The sequence below is a fragment of the Ochlerotatus camptorhynchus genome, unplaced genomic scaffold (genome assembly GCF_037179485.1).
Source record: "Ochlerotatus camptorhynchus isolate MF236.1 unplaced genomic scaffold, CSIRO-AGI_Acam_v1.1 ptg000070l, whole genome shotgun sequence".
NCBI classification, from domain to species: domain Eukaryota; kingdom Metazoa; phylum Arthropoda; class Insecta; order Diptera; family Culicidae; genus Ochlerotatus; species Ochlerotatus camptorhynchus.
Window position 1 is genome coordinate 2,590,642 of NW_027040560.1, and position 25,360 is coordinate 2,616,001.

A 25,360-nucleotide genomic window follows, 5' to 3' on the forward strand; every position below is an offset into this window, starting at 1 on the left:
ACAAGCTTTCAAACAAAAGTTATTATAGTTCTATTGAGGTGGAGTTTATGATTATATTAAATTAAATGCTGGACATGGGATGATCCACCAGGACACCAAATTGAAGCGAAATGGATGAGGAGAATGGGAATTCCAACTCCCTTTCTTTAACATTTCGTGAATAGAAGGCGGGCTCTTCTCCCCACTCATTGGGGCATCCTCTTTAAGACCGGCATTTTAGACCGGTTGTAGGATCCTGATGTTGGAAGGAGATTATGATTTATCCCGTGGATGCACATGGGCGATTCACGCAATCCGTTTTTGGCCCTTCATACAATGCACACTGGGCCAGGAACCGAAATTAGCAAGACAAAACTTCTAGCGCATTGGGTTTGCATTATATTGAACTGGTGTCTTTGGCAAAGTTTCTCGGTTTAACATGCGCCTTCATCTGGTCATAAAAATTAGTTCAAATTTTCTCCGCGTAGATGGTGCTGCGATACTAACTTTCTTATTTCGCATGATAGAGGTTTGCTGTCTTGGGCAAAGTTGTAGAACATAAAATAATATATAAAAATGCCGAAGGACTCAAAGTTCTAGGTCTTCAAATAACAAAGATATAGTGAACTTTATAAAATTTAACTGAAATTTACGTTTTTTGTACTATTTTCCATACAAACGAGAAATTCTTCATTTTTAACGCCGTGTATCTTTTAAGTCGAATAATTTGCAAGTTTTGAGGAAGAGTTCCCAATATCTAGAATCGATACAAGGGAAATATTAGCCAAAATAGTGAAAATTACCATGATTTTCATAATCCGGTTTCTCGAAAAGTAGCAAGTATTAGCAAAAAGTCGTTTACTTTCTGAAATGTACAATTTATCATCAATCAAAGGTGAAAGTTTGCCGGACATATAATTTTATATATTAGAGATATCTGCATTCATAGACTACAATGTTTATTCAAGCAGCGTTCGCCAACGCACGGCTTGCTAGCTGCATGCGATAGAAACGATGGAATATGTCTCTTATGCTTTGCTAGCTGCACGCAGTGATGGAAAAGTTCGCAAAAATTCACTATGACTCGCGAACTTTTCCCTTGGTGAACTTCGTGAAATATCGCGAACTTTTCCAACACTGGCTGCACGTTGGCGAACGCTGTACTAATGTATTCACAAAGCTTCTTTATGTATATTCTCGAACATGTGTGCTTGTGACAAATGTTGATGAGATATCTAGATTCATAGTATTTTTTTTTAATTCTTACAACTACCTGTTCTCTTGCAATGTCGATTATTACAACAGCATTTGCACGGGTCCTGGAAATTGCTCTTTATCGGTTTGAGGAAACTGTTTCTGCATTGTCATCACTGAGTCAGAGGTCAGCAAACGTCGATGGAATACGTCCTCGATGTTTGCAAGACGACTGATTATCATTTTATCGTCTTGTTAGGATACCTATTCGAATACATTTTCATTTCGTCACCACGCCGCGCAGAATAGGCCAATTATTATCCTATGAACACAAGAAACAATTCACAAACCATCCACTTCCCATAGGATCAAAAACTGGAGCACAGATGCCATAAGTGGCTCACTTACCCTACCTACAATCTGTGAACTTGTGATTGTATACAGAAAGCGAATAAAGTTAATCGACTTTTTATCGATTAATGGACATATGACCTATTCAAAAAGGACTCCGGAATTATGCAAAGTTTCATGCAAATCGAAGAACGTCGAGTTTTTCCGATTCGTAATTTGGCGTGGAACTGCTCACCTACTAGAACACAGTGAATACATTTCCATGTCTCAATGTTTGGCTACTATAGGGGGGACTGCTTTCGTGAGCTGCCCAGAAATCATGATCAAATTCATCCAATCGGAATCGGAACCGATGTACTATTTCACGTGATAGTCGTCCTTGGCTTCATTGAGGCCACCGCAGTGATTGCCACTGGATCACTACTGGTTTTTGTGATATCAAGGGGCCCGGTGGCCTAGTGGCGAACGTTTTTCCTTTATTGTAAACCACCTAATTGAAGAAGAAACCGGAAATCTGAAAAAAGAGGTACTAGAATGTTAATGAATCCATTGGTATTTTAACAGACTAAATGTATACCTATCGCCACTGGCTGTTTCCCGAACTCGTCTTCCGATAGTGCGATAGTCCACCTGCAAAATTTGAAGTGTTAGATTTCTATTGTCTTGTTACCAGCCGATACCCCTCCCCCCCCCCTTAAAACAAGTAAAACTCAACAATTCAACTTTGTACTGCAAACAAACATTATATTTCCGACAATGTGTCATTGAAACCATTGGACAGGAGCGATTCCTCCAGTCGCGTCAGTTCTGCCTGGTTGAGCTGGTCCATTAACTCGGCAGGTCGATTCTTGTAGTAATCGCAAGTGCAGTCGGGATTGTGCTCCGCCATGATTTTGATTTGGCCCCCTTTCAGCTCCAGGAACATCACTTGGCCCGGACAGTTGTACTCGATGCAGGAGAAATAGCTACGATACGCTCGTCCCTGCGTTTTTCGGTAGATCTTGTTGCGAAGTTTCAGCAGCTGTTGCCGGGTGCTGACGGCGATAAAAATGGCTAAGGAAAGAACGGAAATACCACCAATGAGTCATTATCCACTGATGCTGAGATGCCGGATCACCCTGGCACAAAGCTACAAATCAAACAAGAACAATATTCATCACTTCATCCGCAGATTGCCTTTATTCACTCTTCCGGAAACTTTCAAACAGTTTTCGATTTTTCAGTTTCCGTTTCTGGTTGATGCCCATGCCGTACAGGAGTCGCTTCATGGGAACATGGTTGTGGGAAGGGTTCTTGACCCGCAGCAGTTGAGTCTCGTCCGTCACAATGGTGGCCTTACACTTGAGCCGGGCGGCATATGCACACCGCCAGTAGGTGGACTGGCCGAAGGAGGTATTCTTGTGATATATGTAGCCCTTGTACACCACCTGCCGGGCTCCCGTCGATGACAGCTCAAAGTGGAAGTCTGTTCCTGTAAGTAGATGAAAGCAGTTAGCAATCCGTTCCGTGTTTTGTCGCTATCTGCACACTTCGACTACATCGCCAGAAACGCACACACAAATGGTTGGAAAACTGCAACTCTTGAGGTTTTATTTCACCGTAATACAAAGACATATATCAATTCTAGTACTTCTTTGAACTCTGAAGGTAGCACAGCCGGTTACGCAGATAGCCCAACACAAGTGGTTCCGATATTTCGATGTTCTGTTTCTTGAATACGTGCACAACATGCACTGCAAAGAAAAGAAAAGCAATTGTTAGTCAATTTATATTCTAGTACTGCGCCGGATATCCTCACCTATCATCGAGCGAAGTTTGCTCTCATCCAGTGGCACCAGGTCGGCCGTGTTCCGTGTGCGATTTACACAGGCATTCATCAGCGTGTCTCTGCCGAATAGGACGTCTGCCAACCGGGCCGTATACAGTGCCGGTTTTGGCGTGTAAATATTGACGAGGTCTTTCGTCGATATGTAGATGTCGCTACCGCTGTGCAGAGGAACCTTGCTGGGTGGAGCTTTGGTAGCAGTTCTTCTCAGGACCTTCCGCCGTGCCGTCGTCGGTTCCGTCGGGTTCGGAGGATGCATCTGAATTGAGGACAGGATTTGAACCTTCGACCGATCGTCACTGGTTTGAGGTGACCTTGTTCCTGAAACAGATACAGAACAGAGTCTCTCAGTTGAATGCTGTTGCTGTATTAGAACTAGGTACTTGATGCACATTAGGAAAATGGGGAATGGGTATCTAGGTTATTAAAACATTTATTCTTTGCTCAATCTAATAATCGGTCAGTTCCAGCTTTTTCTGATCGCCACAATTGGCACTATCCGCCGGCACAAGGTCGACGTTGACCACATATTGGGTGATTTGTTCCGGGTCGGATTTGCCAGGACCACTGCTATCGCCCCTAGAGGTGGTAAACACAACCGAAGGCAGTTTCTTCTTCGTGACCCGCCGCTTCCGCTTCACGATGTCCGAATGGGTGTGGTATCGATTCAGTGGGGTGATCACGTTGCCAAGAGTGTAGACCCGGGCTCGGCACTTTTGATTCCACCACTGATTGCAACGCCAAATTTTCTTGGGCTGTGCATTTTGAGTCACCACCAGCTTCTCGAAGACAAACGGCTGGCCCAGGTAAAGGAGCTGCTCCTTACCCCGCATCGTTGTGGTAAAGATCGCTATGCTTTCCGGTTCCGGTTCTGGATCCTGTTCTGTACGGAAAAATGAAACGGTAGACGAAAAATTACTACGCTGTCACCACTTCCTAACACTAAGTGTAGTACTAGATTTTCTCAACTAATTAGGAAATTGCATCGGTAAACATCGATAAAAAAAGGCTTTTATTGTCGTCATCCACTACTTTTTCGACTTCCCAGGGGATGTGTCGCCGCCGGTGGAGGATGGTTGTGGTCGTGCTTTCCCAGTTTGACCTCTCCGGTGTCGGTTTTTTGCACCAACCGAGCTTGGCAGCGTCCGGTTGAGTTCCGGTTGCAAACCCAGTTGATGGACGTTTTAAAGGTGGCCTCCTTTCGGTATACGTACTTGAAGAACACCAGGTTCTTACCGCCCTTCTGGTTCTGTACGATTTCGTAGGGCCTCGTCAGCCAGCAACCGGTCGTCAGCTGAGCAAAAGTTTCTGGAAGATAAGGATGATCGGTTAGTTTTTTGGGTTGTTTTACTGGCAACACTGGAGACGATGTACAATATGAAAGGACTTGAAGGGACAAACATTCGGGGATTTCAACATTTTATTTGGGTTTACAGCTGTACAGATGTGGGGCGGCCGTCAGATTTGATTTCCCTACCAGCCAACCGCCCAAGTGGATCGCGACGACCACTTGTCCAGTGCTGCTAATTTTCAAATGGACTGTGAGGTAACCGATGTCAACCTACTGTCGGGTTGATGTCTGGTAGAAGCTTCGTTGCCCATTTCCTCAAATTGAATTTGAGAATCAGCAGCACCGCCACGAATACTAAAACTAAATTCGAGAACTCAACACTAGTTTTGCTACTGGAGTGTATATTCCACACTGTTCACGATATCGGTGCCTCTTGCGTCGTTGAACTGTAACATTGGAGGATGATTGTGCGCCTTTTTGCTCAGTTTGATGCCACCTTCATTGTTGGTAACGCAACGGGCTGCGCACATTCCTATCTGTGCTCCTTGGTACCCGATAAACCGATTGTAGTTCGGATTCGCGCACACCCAGTTCAAAGTGTTGGCAAACTGCGTCTTCTTCCGGTAGATGTAACCCTGGTAGCACAGATTTACTCCACCTTTCCGGTTGCACATCAAATCGAACTGTGCGTCGTACTGGAACCCTCGGGATCGCCCTGAAAAATAATCCAGGAACATCAATTAGTAAACGTGTCTTTGCTAATGTCAGCTATTCTAGTACTACAAGCAAAGACAACTTCTTTTAGTTGAGTCATTTATTCCACTGAAGCATTTTCTTTCACATCGCAAACGGTGCCGTGGTTGTGCCTTCGCTTGCTGAACTTGATCAAGTGGTTACCCTGCGTGATGCACCGAGCTGGACAGCGCAAAGCAGTACTGCTGCTCTTGTTGCACACCCAGTTGACCGTGTTGTTGTACCGTCGCTCCGTGGTGAAAAGGTATCCCTGGTGCTTCAAACTGAACCCACCGCGACGATTCTCGATGAATTCCAGCTTCACTTTGTACCATATGCCTGCGTAGATCCCCGGCAGTACTAGATCGGATTCTGCAAACAAAACAAATGTACAATCTGTTACACTTGGATCGCTTCCGCCTACACGAAACTAACGATTATAAATTGGCTCATTACTTGACTAGCCCATTGGTCCCAAGTACATCTATAAGCGTACCCCATTCACGTGCTAGAATCTGTCAAAGTTTACGTTTGTTTTGATTCGCGGTTCGTGGATTTTCATACGTTTCGAGGGGTTGCTTCAATTAGCTTGGGACCGAAGGTCTGGTACTTCCTGAGCCAAAAGATTCGGAACCCCCTGGTCTTAGTGTTAGCCTATGGTACTACTAGAACAACTTAAACCTAGGTCACTCGTAAAGCAGGGGAACAGCTTCGTACCCATTATTTCTTTTTATTTTACAACAGTTCATTCATGTCCACAGCCCCATGATTGTGCCAGTGGACCCCGAACCGGATCTTGTTGTTGCCCTCCGTGGAGACCCTGGCTTTGCAGCTCATTTGTGTCGTATTGCTTTTGTTGCAAATCCAGTTCATCGTCCGGTTGTGCCGCTTCTTCTGGATGTAGATGTAGCCCCGGAAGTGCAGGTTCATCGTGCCACGCCGGTTCATCACGTAGCACAGTGGGTACGAATACCACACCTTCGGGGTAGGGTTCCGATCGCCCAGCGGCGGTGGACAATACGGAATGGCTGTAACTGAAATGGGAAAATAACCGGTGAAAATGTTTGTCCGCGCTAACCTCACTTTTTTTTCCCTACCACCATCTCTCTTCTGATAAATAAGAAGGTTAGAAAAAAGAAGAAAAATCAAACGACGCAGTACTAGAACAAGTTTAACCATTTTATTCCTTTTCCGACCCAATCACATAGTCTACTTTGCAATGTGGCTGACGCATCCGGAAAACCAAGTTGCCCTGTTCCTGTGCCTTAACGTTCTCCAGCACCGTCCGACCCCAGCTGATTTTCTCCGTTTCCGGCCCGTGCGAGTGGTCCTCGATGCGGACGGGCTTGGCACCGGGTTTCACAATCAGTCGGCTGCGGCACTTGAATTTGGTACATCTGCAATGAGGTTTTTAGGGGTAGGTTAGGGAAGGGACCAGTTCCAGACCAAATAGCAAAAACATAAGAATTATTGATTCGACCGACCGTCTCCGATTTGCATGAAACTTTGCATAATTGTTCACATTTTTGCAAAAATTCGCCAATTTTGGATCTTGTAAAATTTTCAAAATGGCGTCTGACATTTTTCAAAATAAGGTCTTTGTCATTCAAAATGGTGTCTTTGTCATTTATAGCTTGAAAACGTGACGTCTGATCAAATGACGTCTGAGACAAAGTTTTTGAGAAAAGTAAAATCTTTCAGGGAAAAATATACACAGTAATTTTATTTTAGAATTTTGAGTAAAAAAAAATTTACAAAATTCTCTTTGATCTTTATGTTTAAAAAAAAAAACTGATGAAAAATGCATTTGCTTTTTTTTCAAAAAAAAAATTATAAGAATTATTTTTGTAAAAATTGTAATTTTCGAAATATTTGAGTTTCACATTTTTTTGGATGTTTTGCTTAAAATTACAAAAAAATGTGTATATTTTTCCCAGAATGACTTTATATTTCTCTACAACGTTGTCTTTGTCTCTTTGTCATTAATTGAAAAATGACAAAGACGTCATTTTGAAAAAAAAATACAAGATTCAAAATGGCCGACTTAAACAAAATGTGAATGATTGCCCTTTAACACACAAATATGAAAAGTTTTATGCAAATCGAGTTTTTCCTATTCGTCATTTGGCATACCATTTTGAATAAAACAGAAAAACATTTTCCCTTCTTTTAAAAACATGAACAGTTCTTGCATAGAGGTAACTCTAAGACCACTGGGTCCCGAAGAAAATCATTATTATTTTTGGCTCACTCAGTACCAGAACAACGGTCCCAAGCAGTCCCAAGCTATTTCACTCACCCCTGCATGTTCTGCATGAATCCACACACCCCTGATGTTATCTGTCAAACTTTCATAGCGAATCAAAACAAACATAGTGTAGTAATAGAATTTCAACTAGAATAGGGTACGTTAATCGTTTGCTTGGGACCAATAGGCTACTAAAGTGGTGAGCCAATTTAAAATCGTTAGTTTCGTATTGATTGTTGGTTCTTGCGAGTTTTACTGCTCTTGATTTTGCGAGTCTATGTTAACCTATTATGCCAAACGTGACCCAAGCGTTATAGAAGAACAAGGCGGCCAAAGCACTTCCTCTTACCGAATGCAGCGCCAGTAGTTGCTCCGGTTCTTCCGGTATAAATAGTTATCCACCACCAGCAGCGGATGTCCACGTTGGCTGAAGATGAAATCCAGTCCGGATGCTTCAAAAAACAAAACAAAACAAGTTATATTCGGTTAGTGACCATGTTCTAGTACGCCATGGGTTGGTGCTGAAAACAATAGAACTAAGCTTGACAGTTCTGTACTCTAGTGCTACTCTTCCTCTATTGTTTGTTGGCTTCATTGGCGAAGCGGAGTGAAACACGAGCTGTCAATTTTAGGACTTTATTTCGGCTGATGTGTACGACTAGTTCATCTCGTAATTGGACGACGTCGGATCGTGATTGTGCACCCGATAGCGCACTATCCGGTCATCCGGGAGCATGGTAATCACCCTCCCCGAACATTTCTCCACCATGCACCGCCAGTAGGTTCTGTGTTGCTTTACCATTTCCCGACGAAACCGGTAGCCAAGAAAAATCAGCAAAGGTCTTCCGCGTTGACTGCGACAAAAGCTTATTTTTGCGCTCGCCAGCCAGCTGTTGGCGATGTCACTGGCGAGGTAAACCTGTCTGTCGCATAGCTGCACTTCATGCTGCATGTAACCTATAATGAGAGATGACGCGGAGAACTTACTTAGCCGAACTTAGACTTAGACAGACGTGCTACATTTAAAAAATGTCCAAGTCAAAAATATGGTCGTAAGTGAACAATTTCTAGCTCAATTTTATTCTACAATTCACCACAGATCTGGTACAGAGTTTGATTGCAACGAAGAATACTGTATCCCCAGGGGAGCTCCCCCACCCATCTCAAAACAATTCGTCCGAGTCTTTGAAAAATGGAGGATCGTGATTGTGCACGTGATACTTGACAATGATTCCGTCCACCGTGGTGACCCGGCCAGGGCACTTGCAAAACGACGCGCACCGCCAGTAGCCCTTCTCCTTGCAGCCTCCGTTCCGGCGGAACTTGTACCCACGGAAGACCAACAACGGATGGCCCCGGCGGCTTCGAATGTACTGTACCGCTTCCGGGTACAGCTGATCCCGGAGATCATTCCGATAGTAAACGCTCTGGACGCCTTCGTGCCCGGTTGCTGAAGTACTAGATGCCGTCGTCGTCGTTATGTATGCTACGGAGAGAAAACCATCAATTAGTTGCAAAGTCGGTCTGCTTGTAGGTGCAGTATTAGAATACCGTTCTGGTTCTAATTCCGGACAGTTGCCTTTCTAAAGAAACAAAGATTTACCGGCAAGCATCCGAAATTTCAATGGCATGGATTTTGGACAATAAACGTATGCAGACACGTGTTTGAACGTCTACAGCGGGGATCGTTTTTATTTTCGCTTATACAGAAGACTCGGCTTCTTGTAAACCAAGGTCTGTTTGTACCACTCTTCCAGATTAATGCTGGATAGATCCGTTTGCTCCAGAATCGACGAACTGATGCGCCGCTGGTCATTCGCGTGGCAGTGATGAGTCCGTTTGATGATCTTGTTTCCCTGGCATATGACACGGCCATTGCACTTGGAGCTTTTGTAGCGAATGCATAACCAATAGGAACGTGTCTTTCGGACCCGTTCGCATCGGTAGACGAAATTGTCCAGCGTCAGTAGTGGAGCACCGCGTTGACTTCTGATAAAGATGCGGTAGTCCGTCGTTAGGTAACTAAAATCTACAAATACATTGGAAAGATAGAACACCAATCAGTAAAGCACACTGAAGTTAAACATTCACAGGAAATCAAGGGAAAAAAAACACACATTTGTTTAAGTATTGCTTTACGAACATTCATATTTTTTGTTTTATTATTATTATTGCGGTTCAGAGGTAAAAATTTTCATGCTTTTAAATTTACGTTTACAGTTCGACTGAAAGACCGTAGTCCTCCAGTTTAGGCAGTACGTCGATCTTGATCAGGCCGATATCTGGAGAACCAGAGTCGACCAGTGTAGAGGAACCAGACAGTAGGCCGGAACCATAGAAACCACTTGTGCTGCCCATAATGGGTGGTGATTCCGCTTTGGCGGCATCTAGTACGTCGTCGACCATATTGTTTCGACGACTGATTTTGGCGATTTTCTCCGTGTGTGCAGCATGATTGTGCAGCGTGCCCGTTAGAGCGCTAAGCCTTCCATCGACGATCACGCATCGTGCGCGACATCGTTCTTCTTTCTTTTTGCGAGAGTAGTTGTGACATCGCCAGTACACTTTGTTCCCTCTAGTACTATGGCAGTTGTACAGGAACTCGTTAATCACAAGGCACGGTGTCGACCAGGGGCTTTTGATGAACTTCAGCTCCTGCGAGTAAACTCCTTTAAGGGACACAAAAGGAAACATGAATAATCATTAGCACCCATTTTGTTCTACAATATGTTCACACTAATCTAGTACTGCAGTGAAAGACAACCGTTCAATTTCCATTCGTTTTATTCAATTTCAATATATTCTCACGGATCATACACACTGTACTCATCATAGAGGCGCCTTCCGTGCAGTTTGGCCATTTCCTCCGGATGGTTATGATGACCGTGGAAGTTAATAACCTGATTGTCGCGTGTAATGCACCGGACCGTGCAACGGTTCGGGCCTTTGCGATTGCTCGAGTAGGTACACCGCCAGTAGGTGGTATTCGTCGTTTTCACTCGTTTGTTCGAGAAGAAGGCATACCGTTCATAGATCAGCAGTTTACGTCCCCAACGACTGCGCACAAAAAGCAGCTTGTTTGGTTCTTCGTCGTCGTCTTCTTCTTCTTCTTTGACTAATGTTTGTTTTTCCACCCGGTCAAAAGTCACTATAAAGATGAAATAAAGCATTCCATTAAAACAATTGCGACACCCTTGACTATCTACACAATTCATCCAACAAAGAAACCAATTTCATACTGTTTAAGATTTATTCGCGTGGTTCGTGTTTCAGAAATGCACTGCACTCGTCAACCAGGTATTCGATCATCTCCGGAGTCGAATGGTCGTGTTCACCCTTAACCCGCTTAATCTGCACATTCTCGGTGGTTATGCGCGACGGACAACTTTTGCGCTTCGATCGTCTGTGGACACATTCCCAGTAGCCCAGTTGTTTGCGCCTGCGATTCAGCGTATACTGGTGACCTTTGTACAGCAACAGAGGTTTTCCCTTCCTACTGCGTACGAACTGTACGACCGTATAGTCAGTCTTGAAGTCTAGAAGAAACAAAATGTCCATAGCTAGTAAATGGTGTTCAAATGCTCTGAACAAACAAAAAAAAACTATTAACTAATGCACAGAAAACAATATTTAGTACACGAAAAATGCATTTTTATTTTCAATAATCTATACCGAATCACAGTATCGTAATAGTCGGATAACCCGTCGTCCCTAAGGAAGAGAATGTCCTGTAGGATAAATGCCCGGAAGCCATTGCAGTTGCCACCTTAACCGTATCGGGATCATGATTGTGTTGCACTAGGAGGGAGGAGACGAACAAAAGAACCAATTAGTAGATTAGTAGGCTGGATAGATATCATGACATACTATTCCAGTTCGATATGTACAGAAGATCACCGACGCTTTTCACCCGTCCTCGGCATTTTTCCGCCCGATTGTGAATGCACTCCCAGTAGATGATGTCCTTGTTACGACCGGACCGTCGCAGATTCGAACGGTAAACGAAATTATCGTGCACCAAGTGGATGCCACCCTTGCGACTGGTCAGAAAAGTGTAAACTCGATCCGCTGATGCAACGCATTCTTCATCTCTGAACACTTTGCTCACACTGACTAGGTCGTCTGAAATGGAGAGGTTTCACCATCATCAATATTCCCTTCCTTACAGGTTTACATAATGTTCTCTAAACTAGATTAAATCCACCTGTGCATACTTTCCAACGTTTATTTTCAACATTTAAGCTTAGCAGTAGTACTAGATTCACTTTGATGACGCATAGAACGCTTCAGCCGCACCGCCGAGCGTTTGGTTGGTGTTGGTTTCGATTATTTCGCTAATCTGACCAGACTCGTCTACCTCTTGAACGACAAGCTTATAATCGATCCCGTCATCGATGACATCGAGCTTCTGTGAGGCCGAAATCGGATCCCTCGAGTAGATATCCATGTACTCATCCAAATCTTCCGGATAGGCGTAGAGTGGCCTGTTTTTGATCTTACTGTTGTGGTTCTCGTGAATATGCTGCCGTTTGGCACGTATTAGCTTGTTCTTTTTGGTAACGCAGATCGCTTTGCATCGCAATTTCGACACCTCTATGCAACGCCACGTGGTATTGCCATTCAGTTGAGTCAACTTTCGATTGTACAGGTAACCCTTGTAGACGAGTTGGGCATTCTTTTTCTGACTTCGAATAAATTTGATTGTGCCTTTATTGGTACTGCCACACAGACTACTGCTGGCTATGGATGCTGAGTTTTCCAAGGAAGTCCCTTCCATTGGGACATGTTTACTCAGACTATAGCTAGGAACAGGCGGATCTTGTAGAATACTCTCGTCAGTGCCTACGAAGGAGGAATTCTCAGTCAGAAGTGCGTAAACGGGTAGTCAGTTCGTAGTGAGTTTGTAACCTGGAGCAGTGGAATTTTCTTTCGGTGAAAAACTAATCATCACATGTTTGCAGTTTAACCATTTATTATCGTTTCTTTGGGTATTACATTGCAGTTACGTCTAAAGCATACAAGTTTACACAGCTATTTCATATTGATTCAATTACCGAAGCAAATGATTACTTTTTTCGAAAATCAGGGATCATCTTTTCATTTATTAAGGTTTGTACAACTTCTGGTGATACTCATGCTGGAGAAGAAGGAAAATGGTTCGCTGGAAATAAATTATACCTACCTGAGCAGTGACCATGACCATATTGGGCATGGAATACGAATTAGCTTGTGATACTAACGACATAGGACCACCTGCCCCCTTGAAGGGTGGATGTGATTATTGAACTACCTGTCGCATGGAGGTTTACATTTGATTATCATTCAAAAGTTTGACTGATCTAAACCGATTCTGCTCGTTTGCCTACAACCCCTTAAAACATGCATAAATGACGTAGTAGCTTCCTCAGGCACAGGGTTAGAGCCCCCTACCAGAAGTAATTTGGGTATATTGTGCACCTTAAGGTCGCGTTTTTCAGATTCATCATTTGGCGTGGAATTGCTCTAATTCAGAAGATGATACATTCCCCCTTATTCTGCGAGTCACGTGACTCTCTCTCACCGGTGAGGTAACAATAGTCACCTCGTGTGAGGTGACTCTCCATTTGATTTACATGGAGAGTCACCTCACACGAGGTGACAATTGTCACCTCACCGGTGACAGAGAGTCACGTGACTCGCAGAATAAGGGGGATTGAGGTACAGGAATTCAAGATACAGGATTTGGTAAATAGCATTTACATTTTGAAACTTCGGACAGTTGCTACGATGTCATGCTGTCAAAATAATTATGATCCTGGTCTAAGCAAACTCTCAAAAAGGTAAAATTTGACTCGCATCGCATGAGTCGGACCCCATTATAAGTTTGATCGGTAAAACCACCTCAGGACTTCGAATATACATATTATGAGACTAGAAAGTATCTGAAACTAAGAGTTTTTTTTTAGATTTTCTATTCTGGAGGTAAGTGTGTCACCTCTGAACATTAAAAATCAACTTACATTCGCAAATAGAACTAAGTACATAAAGCAGAGAGAAGAAGCACATATAGTTAATAGAATTCGGTCAATATACATACATACATACATATTGCAACATAAGTGCCGATTATTTCCTGGATGTTCTCGGCCAATTTCGATTCCCGGTTAGTTACTGGTTTTATCGATTGATTTGCCACCTTGAATTCCATGCTTTATTATTAATGCTATTTAATTCGATAAAAACCTTTTCCAAAATTACGTTTATTACGATCTCCAAAATTCGAACTAACCTCTACATTCAAACAATAAAATGCAGTACAATAAAAATCATGGGAATAGTTTAATGAATTGAACGTATTCTTACATTACGATGTGTTAGCAATACCAAAAATAAATTTGATTGCTAAAATTTATATTGCATTCGTCAAAAAAAAAAAAGGAACTTCAGTGACCAAAAAAATGATTTCAGTGACTTTCAGACGAAAATAGTGACGTTTGAGATCAGCTAAAAAAAAAAAAAAGCGACCAAATCACTCAAAAGTGACTAACTTCCAGCCCTGTTATATTCATAGTCGGATAGAATCTCGGGAACCAATTGAGCTGTCAAATAGCGCGGAACCAATCGAGCAAATCTCGACCAACAACAGAAAAGAGCACATCAGCTATTGCGGACAAAACTTCGGAAACCATTTTCTCGTGACTCAAGGCAAACTAACAACATCTTTGGGTTGGCGAATGTTTCCCGTATCCGATGATGCCGGTAATTTGCGTTCGATTGGCGAGGAAAAAATAATCAACGTTGAATTGGTTCCGCTTTATGATAGATCGAAATTCTATCCGCCTATTCTATAAGCCTACGGGGCAAGGCGTAGACCCATATTGCAGCAGTTGTTTTTTTTTATCTGAGTGAAGCGGAGTATAGTAGGGTTAACTACCCCATTTCCGGCCTATTCACAACCCGCATTTAGTCTTTCTTATTCTAGCGCAGTTTAGCACCAAACGGAATGTTATTTTTACTGATGGCTTCCAAATTTATTCATACAAGCGTTCGTGCAAAATGTCTTTCGTCTCGAGATGCGCAATGTGCCCCTGGTACAGGAAACATTTCTCTACCTGCTGGTGTCATTCATTTTTATGAGTGAGCTTTCATTCGCGAGAAATCGACGACTATAACCATTGTTTACAAATGCAATTACGTCCCTTTGAAATGTTGGCACTGAATTGTGTCTAGATGAACGCGTCATTGGGACGGTACTAATGGATATTTTTGGTTGCTATTGAAAATTTAGTCGATTGCTGAATTTATGTATGGGCCCAAATTAGGGGTCACTTAGGCTGACTTACATACATTTCCCCTAGTACACGGGTCTGAGGGAAAGCAGCATATTCGATCGTTTGACTTGATAACCATTTTAAAGCTTATTCCGAACTTTACAAAATATTGGCTCAATCAAGCAATTTTAAACAAATAATGAGAAAGTCACGAACGAGTTCTCATTTTTCCAGTGGAAAAAAGGCTCCAATTTGTGAGCGGTGTTGAGAGGATGTAAACAAAGACAAGCAACATAACTTGCATCTAGAACACTAAGTTGAGAGCACGCAATAAGCTTGAAATGCGAAGTAGTATTTATTTTATCAAAACAAAATACCAGAAAATTGTAACAAACCAAACTTAAAAAAGTTTATTTTTTAATGCAAAATTTTTATCAGTTTTGTGATAGTTATAAAGCTATAAAGAAGGACTCAACTCCAAGAAAAAAAAAATCTGATTATTGTTAGAGTTTTTGATCTAATTTCCGTCCTACTACTAAGCACAACCCGCGGCTTTACCTCTCTTTTCTGAACGAGTTTAAACAACAAGTGGAATATTAGATTATTTCTTAATTTATTCACCTTTCCATACGATTTGATTAAAGAGTCACAAATTATTGAGATATTGTTTAAAATATAATACTGCTTCTTGATTCTAAATTCGTCCTACGAGTTTCAATTCCGTCCAAACGCATTGAAACGCCATTAGATTTTCTTCGTCGTACGGAATGAATGTAGAAAAAGGGGATTCGCTAGGAGCGCTTCTTTTGTTTTGAGAACAATGAGCGTAAATATTCATACAATGCGCACTAATAGGATTTATGTTGTAGCTAATGAACTAACGCATCGGAACAAACCTATTAGTGATTTGTGCATGGTGAAATCATTGATATTATTGATATTTTCTGATTGATAGAACGGAAATGGGCGATTACGACGAAGTAGCGCTCTACCCTATTGAATTTTTAAAACTATTTTATTTTTCAAAGAACTGCTCATTATATAAAGAAGGAGTCAGCTTAAAGAGAAAATTAATTTGTGAAATTTGTGAATGCTTCAATTTTTTTTTTTTTTTTATTAGAGAGATTTTTAGCCATAGGCTAGTTCATCTCTTAAATGTTTCAATTGAATTTTCCATGAATGAAATTTTTTAAATAACATGTAACATAATGCTGTATATGCGAATGACATAAATGCTGTGCAAATAAGTATAAACGTATATGCAAATAACATAAATGCTGTAAAGAAGGAATCAACTTCAAGAGGGATGCTACTTTTGAGAATTTTCAAAAGCTTTTATCCGTCAAAGAACAGCTCAACATATGTAATTTATGAGTATGTTATGATAGAATTTTTAAAAGCATTTATCCGTTAAAGAACAACTTATAGTATAAAGAAGGAGTCCAGTCAAAACAAAGCAAGAAATGATTTCCATTGCATTTTTTTTTAAGAGAAAAAAATATTTGTGATTACAGCACCCGTTCGAATTTGGCATTGTTCGATGTTGGCAACAAAACCACAAAGCCGTTCGATTAGCGATCACATTTTTTTAAAAAAAAGTAGCATTATTAAAGTCTTAGCCAAATGAAGATGACTCTCTCTACTTTTCGGTAGTCCAAAATCATCGGAATCATAAAAAAAATCAAAATAAAACCGTTTGGTTTTGGCAACACATTTTCGGGTTTATTGACAAAATACATATAAAGGGTACTGCATTGCAATTGGATTAAAAAATCCAATACAACAAAATTATGGCTAACGTCTGTTATGGCTATCGTCTATTATGGAAATCGTACGTATGGCAAACATCCATATGACTAAGGGACTGTTCATTAACTACGTAGACAGTTTTTTTGGGATTCTTGGCACAAGTAGACAATTTTCCATACACAATTTTTAAAATTTGTATGGGCCGTGGATAATTACCCCCCCCCCCCCCCTAAACGTAGTTAATGAACAACTCCTAACGCATGCATGGCTAATGTTCGGTCACCCTTGAAAATTATAGATAAATCCCCTCAGTAATACGTCAAAAATTAACGAAACAAATGGACAGAGACTTCAAAGAATTTTGATATTTCACCTCGGAAAAGCTTATGCACTGCGAGCGGACATTAGCATCACATTAAGAATCGAGCGTGTGCATTAGTTTTTACATTTCGATACATTTCTAGACCAACAATTGAAATAGGCGGAACAACCAAACGTAAACAATGGCTTTAAACACAAAATTCTCGAGAATCAAAACACTCCCACGTAAACTAACAATGCCATTCGATAAAGGAAGTTTGCTCTATCAGATGATGGTGTTATGTTGTTTGGATGTGCTTTGATTATCGAGGAATTTGCGTTTAAAGCCATTGTTTACGTTTGGTTGTTCCGCCTATTTCAATTGTAGGTCTAGATTTAACAGATCAAACTGATTACTCTAGGATGTTTTAAACAGCTTAAAATACTCTTCGAATAGAGTAGCTGTAGATTTGGAACTGAATTTAACTATTTTGCCTTGATTTCGTTATATCAAATATATCATATTAACAATATGATCAATTCATGCCTAGCACTTATTAAAAAAGTAAGAGTCAAATTATTTTCATTAATTACATTGTGTATATTACTTTAAAATTTGTCTGACATGTCACTGTTGTCAACAAATAAAATAAAATGCTGAAATACATTCATTTGAAATATTAAACAAATTGTTATTTGGTTTACCCCTCGTGACGATAAACAAATACATTGGTAGCCTTTTTGGCCACAGAGGTGCTTTCATCGCTCAAAATTCGGCTCGCCAGGCTAAGCGAAAGAGTGGATCATATTGTTAATATAATATATTTGGTTATATGTTCATTTTATCCAACCCGTTAATTTTACTTTCAGTTGCCCTGTTGTAATATAAATGGATCATTACTACGACAGCAGATTTTTTCCTGGATTTTAATTGTAAATGTGCATTCGAAATCTAAATTTGCCTATGCTTTAAATACCATGAAAATTCACTCAGAACCCAGACCCCTAATTTTTGCTTTAGAATCATTTCCCTTCACAGAGTTCTTTTCTCAGAATTCCACTAAAATAGACGGGACTGGAAAGAATTAGACCCCCTTATTCTGCGAGTCACGTGACTCTCTCTCACCGGTGAGGTGACAATAGTCACCTCGTGTGAGGAGACTCTGCATTTGATTTACATGGAGAGTCACCTCACACGAGGTGACAATTGTCACCTCACCGGTGACAGAGAGTCACGTGTCTCGCAGAATAAGGGGGAGAGATTTCTTAAGAATTAAACATTTCATATTTTCTGTATCCTACACACTGAAAACGAATCTTATTCAGAGAGTTAGTCACTTTTACTCATTCGTATGGAGAAATTTCTAAAAGCGTAGATGGTTACTCATGCGCTAAATGACCTACGCTTTAGGATTTTTTTTCCAAACGAATAAGTAAAAGTGACTCACTCTGAGTTAGTTTCGTTTTCAGTGCAATTAAGTTAACACATTGATGGTAGCAATTCCATGTTCCATAGAATTGTCAAATGGGTTCTTGGGAATGATCCTGTATAACAAGGAACAAAAATATTATAGTAGGGCTCTAATGTTGGCCTATGGATCAAAGATTGGGCCCATCGCTAAAATTCTGCTATTTAACATTTTTATATAGATGAACGCGTCATTGGAACGGTACTAATGGTCGCTATTGAAAATTTATTCGATTACTGAATTAATGTATGGGTCCAAATTAGGGCATTTAGGCTGACATTACATCCACTTCCCCAATACATATAGTGATTCGAATCAAGTCGATAGGTTGTATCATATCGTTATCGAGAAATCGTTAAAAACGTACCGTATGAATTGACGTATGATTTCAGAAGCGAATTACAAGGAAATTCCAAAAAGAATCTCAACGTGAATTTTAGAAGAAATCCAAATAAATTATGGAGGGAATTTAAAGGGAATCCCGATAGGATGCTTTGAGAATGCTATGCTACTGTTTAAGGGAAAATCAGGGAATCCCATAATACCTAGTTCTGTTTAGGTTTCCAAGACAATTATGAGATGAATTCATAGGAAATTCTTAGGAATATTTCAGATTAATTTCCAAAAGGTAGATTTTACAGACAGTAATGGAGATCATTTTATAGGAATTATCGCGAGAATTATTGAGAATACTCAGTTAAAAGTAGAATACATTCTAATAGGTCTAATGGTGAAGTGACAATTGTCACCTCCGGTGAGGTGAATCTTCGTTAGATTTACACTATGGTGCATCTTGCCCCTTTGTTGTAGTGCATTTTGCCCCGATTAGTGGCATTTCTAGATTATTTTTATCAATCCCCCTTATTCTGCGAGTCACGTGACTCTCTGTCACCGGTGAGGTGACAATTGTCACCTCGTGTGAGGTGACTCTCCATGTAAATCAAATGGAGAGTCATCTCACCCGAGGTGACATTTGTCACTTCACAAGTGACAGCGTGTCACCTCACCTCACACGCCGCGCAGAATAGGCCAAAGTTTACATTCACAGGTAGAGAAAAGTACATAAAACAGGAAAAAAGTAAAGTCCCTGAAAAATAAGCTTGCTGTCTACAAACAAATCATCCTTCCCGTAATCGAGGACGGTATGCCAATCTGGGAGAGTTGCGCCAAATGCCATCACCTCAAACTCCAAAGGATCCAGAACAAGATCCTTAGGATGATCCTAAACAGTCCCCCACGAACTAGAAATTAGGAGATCCACCTCCTGGCAGGAATTCAGACATTAGAAGAACGGTGTTTTTATCCTGGAAAGGTTCAGAGACACTTGTCTGAGATCAACTCATCAGACTATACGTGATCTAGCACGTTAGGCTAAGTTATACTCGTAGTCACTTTGTTCTATTCAAACATGCACATAGCTCTTACGTGAAAAGCACGATGGGAAAAACTTACGTATGTTTTCAAGTAGCATTGACGTATCGCTTATTTTGAGTGGCACTTAGTCCGGTGTACTTTACGGTTCATGAACAGCTCAACCATGTACACACGCTGTAGGGAGAGGATATTTAAAAACTAGCAAAAACGGTCCACCTTGTTTATGAAGAGCCCCCTTACCTGTATTTCACCTAATTCTAGTTTATAGTAGTTTATCACTTCCATTCACCGATTTCTAGCAAACGGCCCAATCTATAATGCAAAGTAACACCACACCATAGGAGAGAGAAGACAATCCCAGGGTAGCCACTGAATTTAAGAAATTTAAATCCCGGTTTTTCCCGGGTGCCTACACGGATAGAAATCTCCTTATACCTTTTGGCAAATTTCTATTGCTGATTATTCATAAAATGTATAAGTCAACTAATAAGCAGACGCCTTGCAAAAAGTTTAAGAAGATCATGTGTCAAATGAAATGTATAAGCGGTCACACATACCTTTTATGCATTCTTATAGGACCTATATGGTTTGTATTATGGAATGTATAAGGCTGATGTTTGGCAAAAATGTATAAGTGAAACACATGAATAAAATAATTGATTTTCGTTTCGTGTAACATTTTTCCCGGTTTCATTAAGCAGCTAAATATCGTAAAAAAGGCGTGGTTGAATTCTGCAACTATAAATTTTCAATCATTTTAAAATGCATAAGAAAATTGCAAATAATTGTGAAATTTAATTTTAGAGAGTTTTGTGAAATCCGAAATTTTAAAGGCACAGACACACATTTTTCGAAGAGGACTAGGACGAACGAACGCTACTGTGCCGAGTGGGTCATTGGACTGAATGTGATCAAGTGATAGATTGAACTTAAAAATTGGGTTCTTTAATTTTGAAAAATATATCCGTTTTTATATATCATATGAAAGAGCTTCGTTTTCTGAGCACAGCGATATTTTTTTCGAACCCACACACTTTCATCTCGATTTTTAAATCAAGATTTAAAGCAAAATAATAACTTCACTGTTTGACACTAGACTGACAAACTGACAGCTCGCTCCTCCACGAAACGAAAATCAATTATTTTATCTATGTGTTTCACTTATACATTTTTGCCAAAAATCAGCCTTATACATTCCATAAGACAAACCACATAGGTCCTATAAGAATGCATAATGTATGTGTGACCGCTTATACATTTCATTTGACACATTATCTTCATTAACTTTTTGCAAGGCGTCTGCTTATTAGTTGACTTATACATTTTATGAATAATCAGCAATAGAAATTTGCCAAGAAGTATAAGGAGATTTCTATCCGTGTATACAAAGTGACACCGAGGGGCGCTAATAAGGTAATTTTTGCTAATGTAATCGTACTTATTTAAAATAGTTCCAGTGTACCAAAATTGATGAAATTTTGGGTTTGGGTTCCATTTTTAATGCAGATTACGAATATGCATTTACCTCAATACCCTTAAAGAACCCAATTCTCCGGAGATTTTCAGAATAATATATGAGATCTAAGACAAAGAAATGTTTTGAAGATTACATGAACAAGTTTTAAACATTTTGATGTAATGCGGACAATTTTTCATATTCTTCAGGGTGCCACTGGATTTAAGAAATTAAATTCCCAGTTGTCCAATCATATAAATAGCTACCCATAAGTAAAATGGAAGACTCCAAAATTGCATCAAATTGTCAAATTATGTTTCATAATTTAAATTGATTAGTATAGGGGTAAGAGGGGCATAGTGAACAGGTGGGCATAGTGAGCATCCCGTGCACCAGCTTGGACTTCCGGCCGTTCGGAACAAATTTATGGTGGTAGGATCAATATCATAATGATATTGAACGTACTACCAGTTGATTTGTTTCATGCAGCTAGAGATCCAGGGCCAAACTGCGGGATGCTTACTATGCCCCTCCTCCCCATACATTAACCCAAAATTCTACATGTTTTGAAGAGTCGCAATTTTTTAATTTCTCTTGTAATGTTTTCGAAGGCCGAATGGGTCTTTGAACCGGATGAAATACTGAACTTAAAAATTTATTTAGAAAACGAAGAGATCCATGCAATAACATTTGAATCTCGAACTAAGACATTTGTCGACGATTATTTTCTCATTCACATTCTTTAACTTGTCCGAGATTTCCGAAAAAATCAAATCAAATCAAATATAGCGCATAGAGAAAACACCAATAGGGTAAAGAAGAATTGCATTATAACACACTGTAAACGGTTCCGGCAACGTGGGGCTTTAGGTAGTGATAAAACGTCGCTAGAACTATTCCACAGCCACGGAAAGTATATGAGCTTATCAAACGAGTACTCTTTTGCCTGTGGATTAAAAAAAAAACATCCTCTAACCCATCCTAAAGGAGCACATCAAGCTGAACATTTCATTAGGTCCTAAGTAACATAGACAGATTCTCTTCGTCGACTTTCTCTTTGTATTCCCATGGCCACGTAAAGACATTCCCAGGTAGTTTCAACACACATATCGGTCAAAGAAGTTTTTATCTAACATCTAATATGACAAACACAACAAGAAGCAGTTACGTGTTCAAGTTACTAACGAAATAAAAAGTCGACGAAGAGAATCGATCAATGTTACTTAGGACCTAATGCAATGTTCAGCTTGACTTGTCCTCCTCTTTCAACAATGTTTGTACGTCCTACTTTTGCCAAAAAAATGGCCTACTTGGTTCTATCTAGGAATTCTCCTCTTCTTCTAAAAATGTATCTGGGAATTTGAAATTCTTTTTTAGATGACCTAAAATTATCCTCGAATTTCCTTAAAACTCTTCACACAATTCGTACCCTCAAAATTCGATTCCCTTAGTATTTTTCACGGATCCTGGGGTCCTCATCACAATCGGCATTGAATTTCCCACAGAGCTACTGAACTCACATAATTGACATGGAGTTCTCGTCAAAACTCTTATGGCGGTAAGCTCCAACTCGGATTAACTTTTAATACCGACCTTGTTTGGATGTTCTGCAAATCGTGTTGATTAACTCTGATATTAACATCAAAGCAGCCGAACATGCTTGATCGGGATTCTTTAGCTCAGTCGGTAAAAGTAAAGGCGCAGCTACAAAGCAAGGTTCAAATTCCGGTCCGGTCTAGGAGTTTTTCGGGTTGGAAAATTTCTCGGCTGCCCTGCCCTAATAAAAATAACCATAAAAGAGAGCTTAACGACGTGGGGTATTATCCAACCCATTTATGGGATAGTTTACCCATCTGGGATACAGTTCGTTTATGGTATTTGTTTATTAGGGTGGGCATTGTGTATGATAGGGTAGAGAACTACTTCGGCCTAATCGCCCATTTTGGGGCTATCGAGCAGAAAACTTCAAATAAATCCATGATTTCAGACAGTGTTGGCAAAATCAGAAATCAATTGATATTTTTCCGCTCTCATGCGCTCGCAATATCACGCCATCTCATGGAACAAAATATCATGCTTGATATTGATTTTACAAGCTCCTTTGATATTGCGAGACGATTCACAACGTGCAAAAATCAAGCTGAGAGTTGACTCGACACAAAAATGATTCCATTGCACATCTTTTTCTTAGAAAGAGAAAGCATAGTTTGCTATCTCTTTTTTATCTTCACCGATGGCAGACGCCGTTATGGAAGTTTCGGTTGCATTCGGGTGTAAAGCAAAAATCATTAAAGCTAATCTCACCACAGTTTGGTGAGATTTGCAGTTGGTGAGTTTTGTTAGCTTGATATTCCGAGCTGCGATATCACAGCTTGCAAAATCAACCGCAGTTGTTTGCTTGTTGATTATTTTTGTCTACGAAAATCAAGTGTGATCTTGGGCGTTGGTGAGCTTTGATTTTTTTATATTTTCCCAACACTGATTTCAGAGTTAACGAGGCAATTAGGCGTTTGGTACGATACTTTGGTTAATAAGCTATGAAACCAAAGAAGCGCTCCGACCAAATCAATTTTTATCTTCATACGATAGGCCGAAGTGAATTCATTGGCGTTTCAATGCGTTAGGCCGAGTTTAGAATCCGTAGGTCGAGTTTGGCGTCAAGAAGCAGTGTTAGACTTTTGACAATATCTCAACGATTGGTTCCTCTTTATCAAATCTTACGGTACATACGGAAAGGTAAATAAATTTGGAAGCCATCAATAATAATAACATTCCGTTCGGTGCTAAACTCCGCTAGATTAAGAAATACTAAATGCGGGTTGTGCTTAATAGGAAATGGAGTAGTTAACCCTAGTACTTGCCACACAATTATACTTAATGTAAAAATGGTACTGCCATCGAAAGCTCTCAATTAATAACTGTGGAAGTGCATCTAGAACACTAAGTTGAGAGCACGCAATAAGCTAATATGCGATAAGCAATAAGCTTGAAATGCGAAGAAGAAGAAACTAACCACCATTCGAGTTCAACCCAAAACTCCCTACACTAAGAGCATTTCAAAGATTGTTTTTATGTGTCCACAACACATGAATTTTCGTAATGAGTTCATCAAATGTGTGCTTCTTAGTGGATTATGTTCACATGAAAAACATATGAAATTTGTGTCATTTGATTTGTCATCGAAATTCAACGGTTTTTCCCGGTGACTTCGATTTCCCGGTTCACTGGTCACCCTGTATCAGTCTATCCTCTCCAGAACTTTCTCTAGCTTATAAATTTTCGCACTAAAAAGCTTTATGATGATGTTGGGTTTTGCATTTTCTCCCAAACTGTAATCGTAAACTTGAGTATTTCAACGCAATTGTCAGGAGAAATAATGGTAAATTGCAACGTAGTTCGGAAGAAACAATTACGGGGATTATGAGGATGCCATGGAAATCTAGAGTTGTTTTTGTGAAAATTTCCAAAGAATTCCTAGTCGGCATTCCAGGTTCAAATTAAATTCTCGATTCTTGAACTTATCGAAGTTTTAAGCATGGCCAGTCTTGTAAGCGGTCACGGTAGTCAACACATTTTCTGTGATAATTGACTGCCTTTGCCTCCGACACTTGCAAAATAAGCTATCATAGTACAGTACTAAACTAAAATGTCGTATGACAGGCTCTGTCATACGACACTGTCGCCGAAGACAGTCACGAATGTATGTATTTTAGTTTTTCTCATAATAAGAGCTGCTGATGGTGTGCTTGTGTGAATTCTGAAAATAGCAAGCAATGATGTCCTAGTAATAATATTTCTGATCAGAAATGGTTTGATTTACACCAAATTGAGGAATTACAACTTAATCACACATGTCATATGATAGCTATTTTGATCATTTTCTTTCAGCTCGAATGTTATTCTACCGCTCGTGTTGTGTGAGAGAGACGACGGTAGAGCATGAGTGATCGAATACAAACAGACTGTCGCGCACGACAACGAAGCGAGTGTAGTAAAAAACGTCAACTGTTTCAACCCCTGAGCATGGCACTATTTTTAAAAAATCGACTCTTGGACTGACAAAAATTTGAGAATTCTGACACTTTGAAGAATTATTTAGGACTGAAATATAAGTTACAGAGAACTAACAATTAACTCCAAGT

General features: G+C 40.2%; 1 protein-coding gene across 50 annotated transcripts in view; it reads right to left on the bottom strand.

Annotated features, from left to right (window-relative positions):
- The window catches only part of LOC135697439 (modifier of mdg4-like), a 130,665-nt gene that overhangs the window by 96,863 nt on the left and 8,442 nt on the right, over positions 1-25,360 (bottom strand). The window contains exons 5-6 of one of the 50 annotated variants that reach the window (XM_065217127.1): positions 3,323-3,670; positions 3,133-3,257 (exon numbers count right to left, since the gene is read on the bottom strand). The exons of 33 other annotated variants lie outside the window; for them this stretch is intronic. In XM_065217127.1, coding sequence (XP_065073199.1) covers positions 3,148-3,257; positions 3,323-3,670 — 458 coding nt within the window. In that variant the 3' untranslated portion in view covers positions 3,133-3,147. Of the gene's footprint in view, positions 1-2,251; positions 2,578-2,687; positions 2,996-3,132; positions 3,258-3,322; positions 3,671-3,766; positions 4,233-4,357; positions 4,658-5,439; positions 5,745-6,078; positions 6,407-6,537; positions 6,770-7,969; positions 8,073-8,263; positions 8,578-8,768; positions 9,107-9,296; positions 9,650-9,819; positions 10,290-10,386; positions 10,769-10,854; positions 11,157-11,281; positions 11,419-11,487; positions 11,743-11,866; positions 12,463-25,360 lie in introns of those variants that run through there. 16 more of the 50 variants (XM_065217149.1, XM_065217133.1, XM_065217154.1 and 13 more) reach the window with 16 other exon arrangements.